Source organism: Candida margitis (assembly GCF_024628925.1).
Source record: "Candida margitis strain CBS 14175 chromosome Unknown scaffold56, whole genome shotgun sequence".
NCBI classification, from domain to species: domain Eukaryota; kingdom Fungi; phylum Ascomycota; class Pichiomycetes; order Serinales; family Debaryomycetaceae; genus Lodderomyces; species Lodderomyces margitis.
The window spans coordinates 57,118-77,683 of record NW_026261763.1 but is presented as its reverse complement, the minus strand read 5'-3'; the positions used below and the strand labels follow the sequence as shown (position 1 = coordinate 77,683).

General features: G+C 36.8%; 8 protein-coding genes across 8 annotated transcripts; 6 read left to right on the top strand and 2 right to left on the bottom strand. All coding sequences in view use genetic code 12, as the record gives it.

Annotated features, from left to right (window-relative positions):
* Positions 1-78: 78 nt before the first annotated feature.
* On the top strand, positions 79-1,833 carry CANMA_001210 (uncharacterized protein; the record flags this gene model as incomplete). Its single annotated transcript, XM_051813156.1, has 1 exon — positions 79-1,833. One exon carries the CDS (start codon positions 79-81, stop codon positions 1,831-1,833), a length of 1,755 nt encoding a protein of 584 aa, XP_051673174.1.
* A 1,058-nt stretch (positions 1,834-2,891) lies between these two features.
* CANMA_001209 (uncharacterized protein) lies at positions 2,892-4,247 on the bottom strand (the record flags this gene model as incomplete). Its single annotated transcript, XM_051813155.1, has 1 exon — positions 2,892-4,247. The coding sequence occupies one exon, from the start codon at positions 4,245-4,247 to the stop codon at positions 2,892-2,894; it is 1,356 nt and encodes a 451-aa protein (XP_051673173.1).
* A 3,076-nt stretch (positions 4,248-7,323) lies between these two features.
* AAT1 (aspartate transaminase) lies at positions 7,324-8,634 on the top strand (the record flags this gene model as incomplete). The annotated part of the gene is made up of 1 exon (XM_051813153.1): positions 7,324-8,634. The coding sequence occupies one exon, from the start codon at positions 7,324-7,326 to the stop codon at positions 8,632-8,634; it is 1,311 nt and encodes a 436-aa protein (XP_051673172.1).
* Positions 8,635-9,826: 1,192 nt separating this feature from the next.
* BUD14 (protein phosphatase regulator) lies at positions 9,827-11,371 on the top strand (the record flags this gene model as incomplete). Its single annotated transcript, XM_051813152.1, has 1 exon — positions 9,827-11,371. The coding sequence occupies one exon, from the start codon at positions 9,827-9,829 to the stop codon at positions 11,369-11,371; it is 1,545 nt and encodes a 514-aa protein (XP_051673171.1).
* Positions 11,372-12,021: 650 nt separating this feature from the next.
* CANMA_001206 (RPC40) lies at positions 12,022-13,927 on the top strand (the record flags this gene model as incomplete). The annotated part of the gene is made up of 2 exons (XM_051813151.1): positions 12,022-12,690; positions 12,869-13,927. 2 exons carry the CDS (start codon positions 12,022-12,024, stop codon positions 13,925-13,927), a joined length of 1,728 nt encoding a protein of 575 aa, XP_051673170.1.
* A 782-nt stretch (positions 13,928-14,709) lies between these two features.
* CANMA_001205 (uncharacterized protein) lies at positions 14,710-16,779 on the top strand (the record flags this gene model as incomplete). Its single annotated transcript, XM_051813150.1, has 1 exon — positions 14,710-16,779. One exon carries the CDS (start codon positions 14,710-14,712, stop codon positions 16,777-16,779), a length of 2,070 nt encoding a protein of 689 aa, XP_051673169.1.
* Positions 16,780-16,927: 148 nt separating this feature from the next.
* On the bottom strand, positions 16,928-18,820 carry CDC7 (serine/threonine protein kinase; the record flags this gene model as incomplete). The annotated part of the gene is made up of 1 exon (XM_051813149.1): positions 16,928-18,820. The coding sequence occupies one exon, from the start codon at positions 18,818-18,820 to the stop codon at positions 16,928-16,930; it is 1,893 nt and encodes a 630-aa protein (XP_051673168.1).
* Positions 18,821-19,258: 438 nt separating this feature from the next.
* CANMA_001203 (mitochondrial 37S ribosomal protein mS45) lies at positions 19,259-20,401 on the top strand (the record flags this gene model as incomplete). The annotated part of the gene is made up of 2 exons (XM_051813148.1): positions 19,259-19,717; positions 19,952-20,401. The coding sequence occupies 2 exons, from the start codon at positions 19,259-19,261 to the stop codon at positions 20,399-20,401; spliced, it is 909 nt and encodes a 302-aa protein (XP_051673167.1).
* Between the last annotated feature and the right edge of the window lie 165 nt (positions 20,402-20,566).

Here is a 20,566-nt window from a genome sequence, read left to right as displayed (position 1 = left end):
TTCAATTTTTTTTTTCCATTCCTTCTCTAACTACATATTATAATATTCATTCCATCCATCTCTGCATATGTTATCATAATGTTTAAAAAACCACCACAAGTGAAACCAGCAGCCAATATCAAATCATCTGACCGTAGAAAACTTCTATCTGCAGTATGCAAAACATACAATCTACCAATAGATGAGATTGCCAAAGAAGGTTTAGACAATCTAGTGCCACCAATTAGCAAAAAGGCTAGTTTTACATCACCAGTCGATAAAAAGCTATCAGGGACAATATACTTTGATTCTAATGAAATCCCTACGTGGTTTCAAACTAGAGATTCTCAATTGTACCCTTCACTATTCACCTGTTGGAAATGCCCCTATGTCTTACCCTTGATTAAGACCCACGAACCCGTGATTGGAATCTTGGGCAAAGGGGCTGATTTGATGTTGCCGGGTACGATCCCACCATTTGATGAACGAGCAGTGAAGCATGCAGTGGTTGGTATAGTTTCCAAAGAGAAACCAAATGTGATCATGGCAGTTGGGGTTTGTCGTTTGAATTTGACTCAATTCGATTATGTTGTCGGTAGGTCTGGGATGGCAGTGGAGATAATTCACCATTTTGAGGATGAGTTAATGAAATTGAATAAAGAGATTGATGTAGAAATACCGGAAGAGGTAAATGCAGCTATACCAAAGATTGCAAAGGAAGACGATGAGGTGAAGACTGAAGAGGGAAAATTGGAAGAAGCTGACGAAGATGTGAAGAAGGAAGGTCAACCCAAGAAAGAAGACCCTACTAAAGACAGCACTAGTGAACACACTCCGGTGGCTGTATCTGGAGAAACAAAGACTGAAATTGACGATGTTGCCGAAGAATTAGCACAGTTGACAACAGAAGAAGTGGACAATTTCTTTATTCGAGCATTGCTTCAAACTATCAAATTGGAAACTATTGAATTACCAATTAACTCGTCAACATTCATGTCTTCATATATATACAAGAATTTACCAATACTCGACTCAACTTATGCCAATATTAAAAAGACGTCGTGGAAAAAGACATCAAAATTTCTAAAAGCAATGGTAAAGTCGTCTTACTTAGAAGTGAAGGGAAAGGATGAAGACTTGTCGGTAATTAAATTGATGGCACGCAACAATCCCACAATTGAGAATTTTGTTCCTCACAAGGTCAACAAGGTTAAGAAACCAACATCATCTGGATCAAATGGCTCAGATGGTAATACATCGTCGTCATCAATGATGAAAATCACCACCTTGTACAAACCTACCAGTAAATCCCGCATGTTTTTTAACAAATTGAATGTGGAATTTGACCACTTGTACACCATGGCAGAATTGCGTACCATGTTTAATGACTATGTCAAATTGGCCAATTTGGCCAGCCCCACCAATCCAAAACATATTGTTATTGATGAGATATTATCAAAACCAACCAACAAGCTAGTGGATTCTGAATCACCCCGTGATCAAATATTCACCACATTTTTGTCCAACTTCACTCCTCATTACTCCATCACATCTAATCAACATAGCTATTTATCAAAAGGAACACCACCAAAGATCCATATTGTTACTGAAATGAAAATTGGTAGGAAAGTTATTACTCGTGTGGGTAATTATGACAAATTTTTTATCAAACAAGGGGCATTTGCCGAAGAATTGCGCAAGTTATGTTCGGGTTCAACTACTATTGTTGATGACGAGCAAGTACAAGTTCAAGGACCTCATGGTAAAACAATTATCCAATTATTGAAAGAGAAGGGTGTTCCTTTAGGATGTATTGAATTTGAAGATAAAGTCAAGAAGAAGAAGAGAAAGTAGTGGCTTGGCGTTGTTATTTGTTTCTGCTCATCTGGCTTGCAGGGGACTACAAGAAGCTGCTAGTGTTGATGAGCTAGATAGTGGTGAATATAGGAAAGAGGCACGAAACTGGCCATTTTCTAGTGTACATTGATGTGTATCGTGTCATGCCGTGTTGTGTTGGCGCGTACCAACAACTTAGTTCAGCCGATAATTTGTTCACTTCACCGTAAACAACCGATAATCCCATAATAGAGGTTGGATTGTTGATGTATGATGCTCTATCTTTTCGCAACACTGCCATCTAACTACATTCACAATTGTTGTAGCGTTTAAAGAAGCCATAGTTGATTATAAGGTAATAGTAACGAGTAGAAAGGTTTGATAGTTATAAGACGATAGTAGTAAACAATAAAAATGTCTTGATTTCACTAAAACACTCTTACAACTATGTGATAATGTAGCCGTGTCAATCAAAAGTTAAAGACTAGTTTTTAATGGATTCGTTTCTTATAATTGCAAAAGTGGAAAGCAAAAAACCACAATTGATGTATATTTTTGATTCACAAATGTTCTGACACACCATTAGAGACTGAGAATTTATCGGAGTGAAAAGTAGAGAATCCACTATAGAGAAAATTTATCACAATGATTGTATATTTTTGAAACTATGTTCAAGTTAAGATAGTTAGTATTTTTGTTTTCTTTTTTTATATATTTTTTTGCAATTTTTTATCCTTTTTTGATCTAATATGATAACCCAACAGCAACGCAACGTAGATATATAGGCATGGACATTAACTAACAACGAAAACATTAACCAAAGTCTTCCATACTTCCCAACGTCAACAAGAAAACAGCTTCAATACAACTCAGATTGGCCGGATCATGAAATTGCAAATTCACTATTCCCTGCATCCACTGGAAACAAAACACGCACACCCACACAACGGACAACATCATATTTGTTGCATCACTAAACCACATGATGAGTAACATCTCATACTCTCTTCAACCGCAACACTACAGTGCGCCGATCGGTAAACATCATTGACCAACCATGTCTCAACTGTGTATCGTTAGAAACGATAATCACCGACAAGGGTGATGCTAGTTGAGTAAGGATTGTACTTTGGGTAGACAATCATTCCTTCATATGGGTTTTTCTTTTTAGTCACCTCTTGTTCTCCACCCACTGGCGTTTGTTCTTTGGTTGAATTGCGTGACTTTTTCTTGATTTTGAAAAAATTTGTAATCTTATCCGTCACGTTTGTCAACAACTTAGTTTCAGATTCTATAGAGCTTTCAATTGGGTGCGTGCAAGGATCGATATTTGGATGTTGCTCTTGAGACTGTTGCCGGGGTGTGGATATTTCTTGATGACGATTTAATAGCGGTGGGACTGGTGGAGGTGTAGGGGTAACTGTTTGTGTTTGTGTTTGTGTTCGTGCTCGTTTCTGTGTTGGTGATGGTAATTTTGATGTTAAATTCATCAGACCTAATGCAGATTGTAGGACAGATATGATTCCACCTTTATCTTTCTCCCTTTTCGACAACTCAAAAATGTCTTCATCCGGAGGAATAAGACTATGTCTTTTGCTGTAATAAGTAGACTTAGTCCATGGGTTTTCATTTGCGACACCATTTTCCATCTCCATTGGTGCAGCCGAAACTGCTTCTCCCATTTCTTTCAAAGCTGGCTTGTCTGTTAGTGCTGCTGGATCTGCTTCTCTTACTTCTCTCAAAGCAAGGTTTTCAGTAGGGTTTTCAACAGGTGCGGCTATATGTGCTTTTCTTACTTCTTTCATAGCTGGTATGTCTGTTGGCGCAACAAATTGTTCAGGCTTTCCCAATTTAGAAACTGGCTTAGAGGCTGGCTTAGGCAGTTGAAAACATTTCGCCATCTTAAAAATTGTCTTCGTAATTTGATGAGCCAGTGGTGCTTGTGAAGCTCTCAATTTTGTAAGGTTTGCTGATTTCAATGCAGATTGTAAGACAGGTTCGATTCCACCTTCGTCTTTCCCTCTTCTTGGGGACCCAAAAATTTCTTCATTATGGGGAATAAGACTTTGTCTTCCGTTGTAATGTGTCGACTTAACATCCTTAACATCCTTTTCCAATTGTGGCATTGCTTTTCGGTATGGATTCTGAACAGAGCGTGACAGTTTTGACTTTTGTTGCACGGTAGAAACTGGGTTGGTTGGCTGATAACTTGACACTGTCAGTTGCTCCTTTAGTTTAATCTCATCCTTGATGACTTGTCGTTTGTTGACAACAATTGTAATTTCTGCCGGAATTTCAAATGCAACATCATCAATATCCTTTGTAAAGAACTTTTTGAATTTTTGATAGTCCTTAATTTTGACGTCAAATAATTGTTCGAAGACATCAATGTCTTCAATAATGATAACCTTGTTATTTGAGATTTCACCCATTTTCCCCAAAATGGTAAAATAAAGGTTCAGTTACAGATCCGAGTGAGGATAAATCTGTAGTAATAATAAAAATCAATCAAAGTAAGTAAGTTCAAAAGGGGTGATAGTAAACTTGCACAAGTGGGATTAATGAAAATCAATCAAATTGAGTTCAAATAGCGGAGTAACTTTTAACTTGAACAAGTAAGATTGATGAAATAACTCTGGATGTTGTTATATATATATATATATTTGTATTGCTTTCGTAAATTATTGATATAACGGCTCCAAAGTAAAAGTAAATGATGGTGAAGGGAAAAGAAAGAAAGTGACAGGTGGGTTTGGGGGAAATGGAAATTTAGATGTCCTTTTATATTCTTCATTTCTGAATATCAAAAAAAGTGGGTAAGTTGAATTAATTTAAATGTTTAATTTTGATGTTATGCCGCCAAATATATTTCCAAAGTGATACATGGTAGTAAAAGTGGTCCAAGTGTATTACTTTTTGCGCCAAAAACATCTCCTGAAGTAAACTATAGATCTGAAATCCAGCTACACTTACTTGACATACTTAATCACAGACATGTGATGAAGCTTTAATGGTGTTCAGCTTTGGCTGTTTTGCAACAACTTTGGTTTTTTGCTTGTCTCTGTAATTATATTTTTATTTCTCTTTAGATAATGTGTTGTAGTTTTGAACACACACGACTAACATTAAAGTTGACATGTGAGCAATAAGAGAATTGGTTGCAAATACACAGACCTTCATAGGATGGGCTTATGGTCCATTTAATGGTTCCTAAGACAACACCTGTGTAGGCATAAAAGGACAGAAGCTCTAACAAACAAAGCCGCTCTTTAAAATAGGAAGTAAGATTCTCGTCTTCAATATATAGAATTTGTATACAGAGATTTCAAAACGATTTCTACTGCAATATTATACTGGATAGATCACATATCTTTATAACACTAACTACATAGGTATACAAAATCCAGTTAGATACAACAGAGGTATCATTTTACAGATATATATAAAAAGTTTAGTAACTCCGTATTGTTCCAATCCATGGTCTGCTTTCAATGAAACGAGTAACAGTGTTTGGTGAGTTGTGCTCTCCACTATCCCCATCAAGTCAGATCCTAGATCATAGGTATCGTCACCTACATGGAAAAGGATAAATAAAACAAATTCCTGAATGAATCAACGTCAGTGTGTGTGTGTGTGTGTGTGTGTGTGTGTGAATCTGCCAGCTATCACGTTAGATCAAGATCAATTTGCAAGTGTTTTAAGTACCCAGTTTAACACTCCTTCTATTTCATCACTTTTATAAGACGTTTAAAGGTTGTATTCAACATGTTTTTAACAGTGATGTTATGTGCGACTGTTGGAATTACTGGTAGCCGTAACAGGCTGATACTGGGTGATTGGTCAAAAGTATGTCTTTTTTCTCAATTGGTTGATTACAAAATCAACTTGTATCGCCAGTGCTTTGTAGCTTTACTTCCGTAGACTACCCTTTCCTCGTGTTGTGTTCTGTTCTACCCTTTTAGACTAAATGAGTTACTCTGCAATTCGTTGTGTTGTCCAATTGCAAATTTGTCCGCTGAAATCACTGATTTAGATATGGGGATGGTTGAAGTGCTGATTGAAATACGTTTTTCCTGGCGTATTCACACCGAAACACTATTAAGCTATGGAGGTGTTAACCCTACAGTTTGTCGATGTATCGATTGAATCTCCTGCATCTCAAGGGTATATTATTGAGAGACTCCTCTTTGGTGCATGAATGGGTGTGTGTTTTTATGTATTCTAAATGCATGTATCGTCAGGGAGATCTCTAATCCGAGGATGTTGAGACAGAAAAAAAAAGGAAAATACAGGTACAAAGTCCTTGCATCGTATGATTGTAAGTACATATGCAGAGTTGGTTACATTTATTACATATTTTCACCTGATTACAAATCTTTATAGACTGGAGACGAAAGTGTACTTTTAGTGTGGCGTTCTTTTTGATGGTTGGCGACTTAGAGAGTAGGTTTTTTTTTGTGGTTTGAAGAAGAAGAAGCAGTGTTTTTATGATTCCGATATCGGCTACGAATTGTATTCACAGTGAGCCATTTTCTGTTCTTTCTTTTATGGCATTAGATGTCTTCTTTATCTTCTTTATAGATCTTTGCGTTTACATAATTGTTGAGCTGTTGACAGATGGTAGTATTCTCTCCGTGTCTGGGTCTTGTGTCATACTGAGTAAGGTTAATCGGAAAGATTGTAAAAAGTACGCGGGTGGGTGTCGTGTGTCTAGTGTCGTGTGTCTAGTGTCGTGTGTCTAGTGTCGTGTGTCTAGTGTCGTGTGTCTAGTGTCGTGTGTCTAGTGTCGTGTTATATCGTACCGTGTTCTGTTCCGATTTGTTGGTGTTGGTGCGCCAGAGTGCATTAGTAGTTGTAGCGGTAGTGGTAGAGAGTGGTGGAGGGGGGAAGAAGAGGAGATAGGTATTTTGCTTTTGTGTAAAGTTACGGATTAATTAGGAACAATAGTAGTATTTTGTTAGTAGTTAATAGCTAACAAAAGTTTTTAAACTATATGTTACTTTTTGTTATTTTTGTTATTCTTTCATATGACTTTTTTTGTGTTTGTTGTTTGTTGAGTCATAACGTTGGCTTTGCTTCCTTTAGATTGCATTACTAGTCCATATACCCAGGTTGTGCCGGGGGGTTGGGGAAGTTAGATATATTATAGTTTACTGTATAGTATTTAGGTAAATAGAATTTTCAATTGATTTATGTCTGTATGTCTGTCTGTCTGTCTGTTTGTCCGTTTTAGTAAAGCGGGGTGAATTGATTGAAAAAAAAAAAATAAAAACAGACGCAAAAACGAAGGAGGGACTTCCATTCGTCAGAGACAAAGAGACAAAAGTAAGTTTATTTTATAAAGTGAAAAATTTATATAACCGATTTATGGAGATACAAAATATAAAAAAAATAAAAATTTTCTTCTTCTTATTCTTCTTCATCAACAACAACTTCGTACCTTCTTTCTTTCTTTCTCCTCAAAGAGTAGTTAAACCACAGTACTAACACTTATTTACTTCCACCATCATGTACAAGACTCAATTGATCAAGAGTAAACAACAATTGTTACAGTTAAGATCATTGTCATCTTCTGCCACTTGTTTGAAATTTGCTGACATTCCATTGGCTCCACCTGACAAGATCTTGGGTATTACCGAAGCTTACAACAACGATTCTAATCCTAAAAAGATCAATTTGGGTGTTGGTGCTTATAGAGACAACTCGGGTAAACCAATCATTTTCCCATCAGTTAAAAAGGCTGAAGAAATTTTATTGCAAAAGGAGACGGAAAAGGAATACACTGCCATTATTGGATCTAAAAACTTCCAATCCATTGTCAAAAACTTCATCTTCAACAACTCCAACAAAGACGTCAATGGTAAACAATTGATTGATGACGGTAGAGTTGTTACTTCTCAAACCATTTCTGGTACAGGTTCTTTAAGAGTTATTGCTGACTTTTTGAACAGATTTTACACCAACAAAAAAATCTTGGTTCCTAAACCAACTTGGGCTAATCATGTTGCTGTTTTCAAAGACGCTGGTTTAGAACCAGAGTTTTACAACTATTATGAAACTAGCAAGAATGATTTGGACTATGAAAACTTGAAAAAGTCATTACAATCACAACCAGAGGGGTCCATTGTCTTGTTGCATGCCTGTTGTCACAACCCTACTGGTATGGACTTGACCAATGAACAATGGGATGAAGTATTGCAGATCATTCAGGATAAAAAATTTTTCCCTCTTGTTGATATGGCTTACCAAGGTTTTGCTAGTGGTAAACCATACAATGATATTGAATTGATTAGAAAATTGACTAAATTGGCCAATGAAAACAAGATCCCTACTTTTGCCTTGTGTCAATCATTTGCTAAGAATATGGGGTTGTATGGTGAAAGAACTGGTTCAATTTCAATCATCACTCCTAATGCTAAGGAATCCAAGGCAATTGAATCACAATTGAAGAAATTGATTAGACCAATCTATTCTTCTCCACCAATTCATGGATCTAAGATAGTTGAAGTTATATTTGATGAATCTAGTGGGTTATTACCTCAATGGTTGCAAGAATTGGATAAAGTTGTTGGAAGATTGAACAATGTTCGTCAAAAGTTGTATGATAACTTGGACAAGTCCAACTACAACTGGGACCATTTGTTGAAACAAAGAGGTATGTTTGTCTACACTGGTTTATCTCCCGAACAAGTGATCAAATTGAGAAATGATTATAGTGTTTATGCTACTGAAGATGGTAGATTCAGTATTTCAGGAATCAATGACAATAACGTTGAATACTTGGCCAATGCTATTAACGAAGTTGTTAAAGGAAACTAAACTAGATGAGAAGATGAGAATGGCAAAAAACAAAAGGATAAGTCTATTTTAGTATATATATATATATATATATACATGGTATTATGAGTCTTCTTCTTGTTCAGCTTTTAGCTATTGCAGACTTTATGTATAGTTGAAGATTATGAAACTAAACGACTAGTTATTGAATGTAGCTGATGGATGTACCGAATGCTTCTACTTCAATGTTATCTGTTCATTTTTATTCGGTCAGTGTAAGTCATTCTCCTGTTAATCCTTTTGGTCCTGGTCCAACTTTGATGTTTTGATAATATTTTTGTTTTTTGTTTTGTTTTGGTCCCCACGCGGCGTGGTCCCTTGTTTTTTTTTTTTTCCGTCGCCCCCCTTCATCGCCCCCTTAAATTTTTGTTGTATCAATTACGTATTTAGCCTTGTAAGTCAATCAATCAATCAAATTACTCTCTAGTTGTCATATATCTCTATTTATAGTTTCTCTTTAGTAAAGTGAGATTCCCTCAAAAATTAGCTATTTATACCATACGAGTTACCAGTTACCAGTTACCAGTTACCGTAAGCCTTGTTTTGGACAAACCAACATCTCATTTGACGTGACCACACGCCTACGCAAACTATTTAGTTTTAGTAAGAAACAAACAGCTTCAATTATTGTATCTACTTTGTGTTGGAAAGGGCTTGTCTTGTCCCAACAAAAAGAAGAAGACTGCAAATATCAATTGGGAGGACCCAATTTCTATCAATCTACTGATGTACAAACAACAACACAAAATATAGTAATGTAGTTTTAGTTTGTAACAGAGAATGTGGTTTATATTTGGTATGTAATCTCGTAAAATGCATTGTATACAGTACAGTACAATACAATACAATACAATACAATACAATACAATACAATACAATTACTTACTTTACTTACTTTAAGTATTAACACTAAACACGAAAAAAAATATAAAAAAGAAAAGAACAAAACAACAAAAAAGGAGAAAGAAAAGAAGAATCCAAACCCTTTTGTTGTAAAATTTCATTGAACCATCAACATATTATTAGAAAACAACTACATAAATACAGTCATACAGACACACCACACCACACCACGCCACACCACACACTATTTAGTGACAATAGACATTCATATACATTTAGCTATCACTTAGATACTCCAGTTACAGTTGCTTTTAAAACTTTTGATCCCCATATGAGCACCATAACTAGTGAACAGAGGAGTCGAGAGCAGGACCCACATGCTACTACTACTACTGCTACTGCTGCTACAACAACAAGTAATACACCTAAAGATAACTGCATTAATGATGACTCCGCCGACCTTGCATTTGACCAGACGATACTTGACGACACTAATAAGATATTAAAAGAGTTGGAACGTAAGCTATCCATTCTGTCATCAACGTCATCACAATATACAAATGCGTCATCAGTGGTGCACAACAACCAATTTCTGGGATTAGGCAAACAAAGGATACAAAGTCATGTGTTAAACACCATGATCCACGATAGTCATCACGACTACAATGAGAATGACAAGACCCAGCGAATACATAATAGCATCTTTAACCCCAATGAATTATTCCAAGAAAGAAGCCAATACAGCAAATTTACCAAATTCACTGCCCATTATAATGACGATAGTGTAACGAACAAGGGTCCTCAAATGACGAAACAAAGGGATAGAAAGGGAAGCAATACCGTTATAAGGCAGAACTCACTTAATTTAACTCAAAATAGGTTGGAAAAGAAGTACCAATCACAAAATTATGCTAATGATAGAAAACAAATTGATGATATTTTAGGAGATGCGCAGATAAATGATGTGTATGCATCGGATGAGGGTAGCGCTGAAGAGGAGGAGGAGGAGGAAGATGACGATGACGACTCGAGATATGATTTCTATTACACGGCTGGAGATGATGAGAATGACGAAGACTTTGATACATTTGATGACGATCTAACACATCTGGATGATGACTTAAATGGAGAGAAACACAATCAGTGTTACGGTCACGAAGAAGAAGAAGAGGACCAAAGTGATTTAATAATACCGCCTTCACCACCAAGATCACCCCCTCGAGATTTAGATCCTAGTAAATTATACGGACTTTACGATTTCTCAGGCCCTGATCCATCGCATTGTTCATTAACACGCGACGAGCCAGTACATTTACTCAATGACGAAGATAATTATTGGTGGCTAATTAAGAAGTTGACCAAAGACGAACGGATAGCAAGATACGAAGAAACTATGGAAGGAGATATAATAGATATTGAACTGGATAAAGAGGATGGCAAGATTGGATTTGTTCCTGCCGAATGTCTTGAAACTCACGGAGAGCGATTAGCGAGATTGAATTGTCACAGGAATGAAGAAATGGAAAGATTTGTGGAGAATGAATTACAGTTGACTGATCGCCAACCAAAAGTGAAAAAAGCTGTCAAGTCCGTGACATTTGACAATTTGGGGGATTTGATAGATAGTGATGACGAACTTATGAAAGACGAAATGGCTACGGAATTCAAGCAGCAAAGGTACCTTGGGCCTACTGAAAGTACAGGCACAGGTACCTTTGCTATCAACAGAGACGAACAAGATATACGTAAGATTCTAGAACTTTACAATGTCGATTTGAATGAATTACAGCAGCCACTGCCAATGCAGGAGCCTGAGACATTGAGTGATGTTTATCCAATGGAATCTCCATTAATTATAAACAAACGAAGCAATTAGCTGCTAGGATGGACTAACTATATATATAGAAATTTCTTGATGTAAATTTTTTTTTTCAATACATTTTCGTAGCATTGTATCGAGGTCGCTCTGTGGTGTTCTAACGAGATCTATCTAGCCTGTGGCCAAACCCACACGGAAAAAAAAACAAAAAAGAAAGAACCCAGAAAACCACACAGTTCACCATTTTGACTGACTTTCAAACCAAAGTTCATCATTGTTGATTACAGTTTATATAACCCAAAGCACACTCATTTGACTATTAACTGCGTCCCTACATATTTTTAATGCAATAGCTAATCTATGCTCCTCCAATATAGTTCATTGTAAACAGATTTAAAACATTGACGAAAATGCAACCAATTAATCTAGAACACGAACTTCACAACTTTCAAGATCAGAAATACCCCACTTTAGAACAAACCATAACCAATAATCAAAGTGTACTATCTAAGCGAAAACAATTCTTTACGACCGACCTAAAGCAATCGGTTCAAGTTGTGGAGATTGTCCTCATTATCATCATTTATCTACGCGATTTATCATTCTTTAGATTATTTCTACGAAGTACGATTCATTTTGCCATACTAAATATCAACCCTGATTACGTCAGTCGATATTATTCATTCTCAACCCATCATGTCAAGACTATGATCAAGATGAGTTTTCGAGGCGTGATTTTTATGAATCTATATTGTGGTTTGATGCATTTGATATTTGGTGTGTATTCGAAAAGTCCTAGTAGTAGTGGTGGTGGTGGTGGCGGCAGCAGCAATGGAGGTGAGAATTATAGATTCTTACATGGTGGATTAACGGTTCAATTCATTGGCGAGAGGTTGCCTTTTAATCGATTGGAATTGATTGTGTTAGATATAATTGTGTTTGGAATACAGTTGATTCTTTTGCATTTGCATGGCGTCGTTGGTAATGAGGAGGTATTCGATGAAGATAAAGAGGAGCAAGAAGTGAATGATGGAGGAGAGGAAAATTCAGCAGCTGGAGTAAGTTCTGAAAGGGCGGGTGATGGAAGTGCTGTAAGGTATGTTGGACCACTACTGCTGCTGCTGCTACTGCTGTTGCAAGGTGGAGTTGAGGAAATACCATTGAGCGAGTTATGTAATAGCAACCACACAGAAGAGGCAGTCATAGACAAGGCTCGTATCGAAGGCGATGGATATAATGGAAATGTCCAATTGCTAACTATTGACCTAATTGATGGTATCAAAAAAATGATGAATTTGAAAGTGAATATACAAAACTCAAGAGAGAGTAGTGGTTTATCAACATCCTCATCGACATTTCCTGGCGCTTTTCCGAGAGTATCTAGTTTAGTATAATTGGTATAGATATAGTGGGTGCATCTACTTGTAACTATATATATGTAGTATCAAATGGATATAGTGTCTTATTGGCAAATCATTTGGTAGCACACACAACCTCATCAAGAGAAGAGTTTGAAAAAAAAAATTAAAATAGCTCTCTGGTCTAAATCATCAGTCATTGAAGCACCAACCACCCACCACCACCACCACAGCTAAAGAAATGTCCGATAATAATATAGTAGGGATAGAGTACAACAGAGTTACAAATACATCTTCCACTGATTTCCCTGGTCATCAATCTCTGGGCGACTATTCCTGGGACATTGAGAAGTTTAAAAATTCATTTGATATTAAAATCACCAATGTTAGTGAACGTGTTGCTAATTTTGACTTGATTCACATAGACACATCCATAGCTAATGCGTTTCGTCGTATAATGATAGCTGAAGTTCCATCAGTGGCAGTTGAAACAGTTTATTCGTTTATGAATACATCAGTTATACAAGATGAAGTATTGGCCCACAGAATTGGATTAATTCCATTGAAAGTTGATCCTGATTCATTGACTTGGGTGGATAAAAATGTCGATGAGAATGATCGTTATACTGAAGATAATACTATTGTGTTATCATTGGATGTCACTTGCAGCAAGAATCCGCATGCGCCAAAGAACTCCACCAATCCTAACGAGTTGTATCGAAATAGTAATGTCTACGCCAAGGATTTAAAATTTGAACCACAAGGCAGTCAATTGGAAAAGTATAAAGATAATCCAGTTGTTCCTACTGATCCAAACATTCTTTTGGCAAAACTAAGACCAGGACAAGAAATTTCATTGAGAGCTCATTGTATATTAGGTATTGGAGCCGACCATGCCAAGTTTTCCCCTGTGGCAACGGCATCATATAGGTTATTACCAGTGATAGATATCAAGGAGCCAATAACTGGTGAATTGGCCAAAAAATTTCAAAAGTGTTTCCCACCAGGTGTAATTGAAATTGATTCCAACAAAGGAGAAGCATATGTTGCTGATGCTAGAAAAGATACTGTATCAAGAGAAGTATTGAGACATCCTGAATTCAATGGTAAAGTGAAGTTGGGTAGACAAAGAGATTATTTTATTTTCCAAGTTGAATCAACGGGGGCAATGTCACCAGAAGAGATTTTTTTCAAGTCAGTTAGAGTGTTGAAGAATAAAGCTGAGTATTTGAGGAAATGTCCCATTGGTCAATAGATGGTGAAAAAAAGGAGGGGGGAAGGATTCAGATAAAGGTAACATTGCTTACATTGTTCATATAATGATATTTAGAAGAATGATTTGTAAGAGTAAAGTTTTTTTAAAGTATAAAATTTATAACTGTGTGAAGAGAGATCTGTGTCGTAAAAAAAACACCCAATGTCCTTTTGTTCGTTTGTTCTTGTAATTCCAGTTATATTTTAAGTTAGGAAATGATTGTCTGTAGATTACATGACTGAGATGTGATGACAAAGATTTTGAATAACCACTAGCATAGTTTTGATATTTAAAGTTCTCTCTGTCTTTAAAGGGTGTGGAATACTAAAAATAAAAATGCGACATTGGAATGAAGGTCCTTTTTAATTTTATTTTTATTTAAAAATAAATAAAAAAAAAAATAACCCACAATACACTCTCCAACCCACATACCCTACCATATACTCACTTGATTCCTTTTCCCATCACCTACAATAGACATATATTTATATACACACATACATACATACACACACATAGATCAGATTTAGTTGTCCTTGTTTTTTTGATTTTGATTTTGATTTTGTTTGTATATTTTATTTTAATTTTTTCTTTTTCATAGATTGTGTCAAATTGTTAAAGAGAAGGAGAGAATTCAATCACTCATTTCAACATTCACGGCTGGATCTACTGATTCAGCGTTTACTTTACACCGGAATCATCATCAAATATAGTAGTTCAAGAATAAGTAATTAAACAGCAAGACGATACAAAAAATAAACTACGATTACGATATACAAGCAATGTCTTCAACGTATACCAGACAGAGGTCTTCATCGATGAACTCACTTAATTCCAACCATTCTTCCTACTCAACTCCACAACCGCCACCAATCAACGTACTACTGCCCCATGCGACACAAGCACCCACTGTATTACAACATAATATACTTCCACCTTTCAACACTCATCAACAGCCACAGCCACCATTGATGACAAGACATAGCGCATCTCCTGGTTTAGTGTCATCATCATCCACAACTACAAACAATAACGCGTTTGAATTTTCACCACCACCACCTCCACCCCCACCACATTCATTGCCAATCAATCCACATGCAAACTCGATATCACCTACTTCTACAGCGGCTACTACGACTACTACGACTACTTCAGCAAATAACAACAATAAAAACGACATCATATCAACACCAACCCTATCTTCAGCCAATATAAATACCGTGCAAAACGTAGCACCAACACCCAGCTCAACGAGAAGTATGTCGATAGTGAGTCTCGAACGAAGTGCCCGAAATTCAATTGTATCAGTTGATGAGAATCTTCGATATCATGCCAGAAATGATAGCTCGGCAAGTTTGGCATCACTAGGACATGTCAACCACAACACATTTACTATGACACCAGCAGGAAATTCTTATCCAAACAGGCATGACTATGGATTTGACCAAAGTGTTGGTGACCCTAAAATGAAGACGATACATGTCGGTTCTGATGTTAATAATCAAGGATCGGCCATCCTTACTGATGACGAGTCGGAGTACGACACAAATATGAACATTAGTGGTGCAACACAATCAAGTGACACTTTGAGAACCGTGCCGACAACTCCTACACTTGGAGCTACGACCAGCTCTACGACCAGCTCTACGACTTCGGGATCAACAGCAAAGAATATAGCCAAACCAACCCATCGACCAAAGAGGCGCAGTTTTAAAGATGAAATTTCACTCCAACATTTGAAAAATGATTTTAAATTTAAATTTCATGACATGTACACCACACCAAGCACAATACCAACATCTCCTGTGTCGTACCATCATACCAACTCGCATATTTACAGCCTAAATGCCAGCCCCAATTCAGAAACTTTGATTCACGGTGGCAGGCAACTCCAAAATGACTCGCCGTTGGAGGACAATAATCATGTGTTTACCAGCCCTGGATTGTCACATGAAGCAATTGGAAAGACATTGGATAGCCCGGAGATGAGACCCACTGTATCGTTGTCATCCTTTAGTCAATCGCTGGGTCCTACTAAGAAATCGAAATCGACGAGCTTAATCCAACAGTCTCTTTACTTGAAGAGAAAGCTAGCATTTTCAAAAGATTTGCAAATTGAATTTAATAATGCATCTGATTTGACTGGAAGTAGCAGTAACAGTAGCAGTAACAGTAGCAGTGGTGGCACTAGCGCCACCACAACAGACGCAGGCTCACCTAAAGGACTAAATACCCATTTGATAACCATGTCTCCGCCACTAAGCACAGCTTTATCTGAAGCAAAGTTTTTTGCCCATTTGCCAGCGACGATGGTGCTGAGGAGAAGAGTATCATCATCCCTTAATGATGCGGAAAAATCAGCAAAGGGTACAAGTGAGAGTGCAAAGACAAGCTTAACTACCAGTTCGAATGTAGGTATCCTGTCAAAGGAGGAGACTAAGATGTCAATAAATGACTTGGAATCATCAACTACTGGCACGACACCAATGACTCCATTACGAGCTATGCAATCAGTCAAAGAGCAAAACGATTTGATTACCAAGTTGAACAAGAAATGGAATAAAGCCATGATAAATAGTGGTGGCAATAACACCAACAGCAGTAATAGTGATGCTGCTAGTAGTAGTAGCAGCAGTGGTAGTGGTGGTGGTAGCAGTAGCAGTACCAACAACAAGACCAACAACGACAATACCCACATGGAGAGAAAAGCAAGTAAAGGTGGTACATCTGGGTCAAGTTTAGATGAATCAAATGCATTGACCATGATACCCAATAAAAGAAAACGTTCAAGACGTGATTCCTTTGATGAAGCAGACAGTTTTGATGACTTTAATTACGACAATTACGACTGATGATATAAACCTTTTTTTGTTTACTTTTATTATTTATTTATCTTTGTATAACTTTATTTAATTCCCCCTTCATCACCTGTTTTAATAGACAATTTATTTTTATTCAAGTGAAATGATTAGAGGGATTTAGCAAATTTACCTACCAATTCTAAAACACTATATCTTCATCTTTATCCAAGGGAGATAATTCATGGAAAAATGGTAATCGAAGTATCTCCTTCGCGGTGAACCTCTTTGTCGGATCCAATTTGAAACATGAATACAACAATTCCATTAAATACTTGTGATCCTTATAGTCTTCCATTTCTTTCTTAAATTCATCAATCATTATATTGCGGTTTTCTTGAGATAAATCAGGCTCTTCAGTATACGTAGGTCTTATGAATTTCTCACCCGTTGGATTAAACAAATTCATAGTATCATAAATCACACTATCTTCAGGTATACTTTCATTATCAACTTCAGTTTTCAAAAAATCATACAAAATCTTGATCAAGTTGCCATTAGATTTGTGAACTTGATTCATGGAAATTTCTAATCCACATCCATGCAATTCAGCACATTTTATCAATTTTTCATATCCAAATATCCACGCCAATTCTAAAATGGCATCAGTATCATCGGGTGAATTAAACAAGGGGAATTTTCTCGTCAACAATGAAAAGCCAATGATTCCTGCCGACCATACATCGATTTGGGTCGTCTGATTGGTGCATTTGAATAAAACTTCTGGTGCTCTGAACCCCCTTGTACCTGCTCTATTGGCTCTTCTTGGGGGACGATTATCAGATTTGGGGTAGGCACCTTTTATATACATTCTCTTGGATAATGATTTGTTGGCAACAACAGTATCTCTTGACAAGCAAGGGCAGCTTGTTGACGAAGGTGAAGAAGAATTGGGCAACGAAGATGGTGTGGCCTGCTTTTCAGCCAATCCGAAATCAACTAAAACACCACGTCCTTTAAAGGGGTCATATAAAAAGTTTGTTGGTTTCAAATCACGATGAATAATGCCTTTACTGTGGACATATTCCAATGATTGAAAGAGCTCCCACAAGTACTTTTTGATACCCTTTATTGGCAAATCACGGAAAAAATCACGGAAATCATAGTGATGGTAGTAGGGTAATATAGCTAATATTTGGTCCTGATGGCGCAAGACATCCAACAATGGAGCCACCCTTGAGTTACCAGTAAGCATGTAAAGCAAGTTCAATTCATTGAATATTCTATTTGGTGAGGATGTAACATAAATCTGTTTCAATGCAACAATAGCATTCTTCTTTTTCTTCTTCAGCTCTACCGCCACATTCTTGTGCTTCTTTAACGGCGGTGATTTCCAAACGTCGCTATTAAGTTTGATCTTCCCATTGATTGCCTCGGCTTTGTACACAGTGGAAAAAGTACCTTCGCCAATTTTATCAATCAACCTGTAGTCAGTAGCCAAGATGGGAAAATGCTGCTCGAGTTTATGCATATCTTCAAGGACTTCAAGTGACACCTCATCTTCTTCATCATCCTCCTCTTCTTCTAAAGCACGTGACTTTTCTTTAAAGGGAGCTGGTGGTCGCTGTAGTTGTGATGTTGACACAGCATGATGATGATGATGTTGTTGTTGTTGCTGTTGTTGCTGTTGCTGCTGTTGATGCTGTTGCTGCTGTTCTTGTAATGAGCTTTGATACAATTGTGTATGAGATGTGTGAACTTCTTGAGATCTAACCCTTGGTGAGTTTAGTAAATTTTGATTCTTGAGAAAAGACTTGTTAAAGCTGTGATGCAGCAGCAACTTGGATACTTCTTGGCCATCTTTAACCATGGCATGTGATTTATCCTTGAATGGGTCATCAGAGTCTTGACTTAGCCTGGTCCGCTTTAATCCTGTGCTTGATTGCTGATAGGAGTGTGAATTTTTAGTTGCTGTTGGAGTGGTGCATTCTTTTGGTTGCATGGCTGTTGACGACGCGTTGCAACGTTGTTGTGAGTTTAACAATCTCGATGGATCTCGTTGATGTATAGATCCAGCTAATATATCCAGTGACATCTTATATATGCATTAACATGTGAGAGGTGATGTGGTGAAATGAAAGACTAGTTTCTTAGTGGGATGCCAGTTAATTTCAATGAAAACACCAAACTTTTATTTAAAGTATTTAAAGTATTTAGAGTGTTTTAAAATTGAAATTGAAATTGAAATTGAAAATGTTTAAAAATCATTTTTATTGTGTAAACAAAAACAAAAACAAAAAAAAGACACCATTCTAAAACTCCTGCATAAAGTAATATATCTCAATGGTAATGTCGTAGTAATGTCGTATTATTGTCATTTTGCTTTTCTTCTTCTGAATTTCGCGACACTGGTGTTGGAGTCTCTTCAGCCAGACGAAAAATTTTCAAATATTTTATACACACTTTAAACTAAGCACACGTTCGAGTTGTTACAATCGATATGAGTGGGTGCAGCATCACCAGTAGTGCCACAATGAGGCATTTTTCAACTTCTAGTCGAGTATTGAGAATAAGCAGAAAAGAATTGATGGACAAAGCAAAATTACTTAAAGAGTTTCGTCAATTTCTTGGTCCTAGGAGTATAACTGGTGATTACCATAAAAACAAATATTACTATCCACCACAGAACAACAAGCCAAACTATATTGTCAACGATGGGAGATCAGTGGTTGGAGAAAGTCCCAAGTTGGGATACTCAAGAATGAGAAATGTTGAAGAACCGGGAAGGAATCCTCAATTGCATCCATTCCCTCATAATATTTTCACGAAAACTGCATATATAATACCAGAACATCTAAAACTGCAAATTGTCGAAGATGAACAAGTTAATGGATTACACCCGCAAGAGATTGCTCATAAATATGGAATAAATTTACAAAGAGTTGAAGCTATTTTAAAGCTCAGCGCAATAGAAAAGAATTTTGAACCAAAGGTATGTACAGAGTTCACTTCGCTTCCCCCCTATTTGTTTTCCTTTCACTAATCAGCCAAAACTTTTGATTTTGATATGATGAAATTGCCTTTATATTTATTCGATTAGTCTTTAAGACAGGAAAAAAAACTATATGGTTATAATACAAGCCCTGAAATCAAATTCATCAAAGTTTTGTGATTAGAACTAGAAGAAAAATTATATACTAACTTGTGTTTTTTTTTGTAGGAGGAGATTGCCGAAGATTTGAAATCATATGCAACAATTATGAAACGTATGTTTCCTTTATTCAAAGGTGGCTACACTGCCGATAATTTGACAGAAATTCCAACGCCTCACAAGACATTAACCGATAGGTTCTTGACTATTGAAGAGAATGAGCCATTTGGACCAGTTGACGCAGCCAAGATATTACATCTTGAACCAGCTTCCAAGACTTTGCAGAAGTTAACTGAATTCAATTTGGAAGAAGCACAAAAGCAACAACAGGCTATTGAAGACAAAAAGATTGACATTGTTTATGGTAAAAAGAGGAAAGACGAGAACAAGCTTTTCCGATTTACTATGAAGAATGTTGGAGAATTTGGTCATCGTTATGGTGCATCTAGAAGAGATAGAAAGTTGGACAGGGCTATTGGATTTGATGCCGCAGGAAAGATGATCTACTTACATCCAGATCAGTAAAGAAGAAGGGTAAATACTTGTATATAATTTTATATTGGTTAAATGACGACGTAAAGAGCTTTTTAAAGAGACTTGTGTAATTGACTCTGTTGTGTTCAAACTCTGTATTGAGAGTAGGTGGTGATGTAGCTACATGGCTCCACATTTTTTTACTTGGATACATCT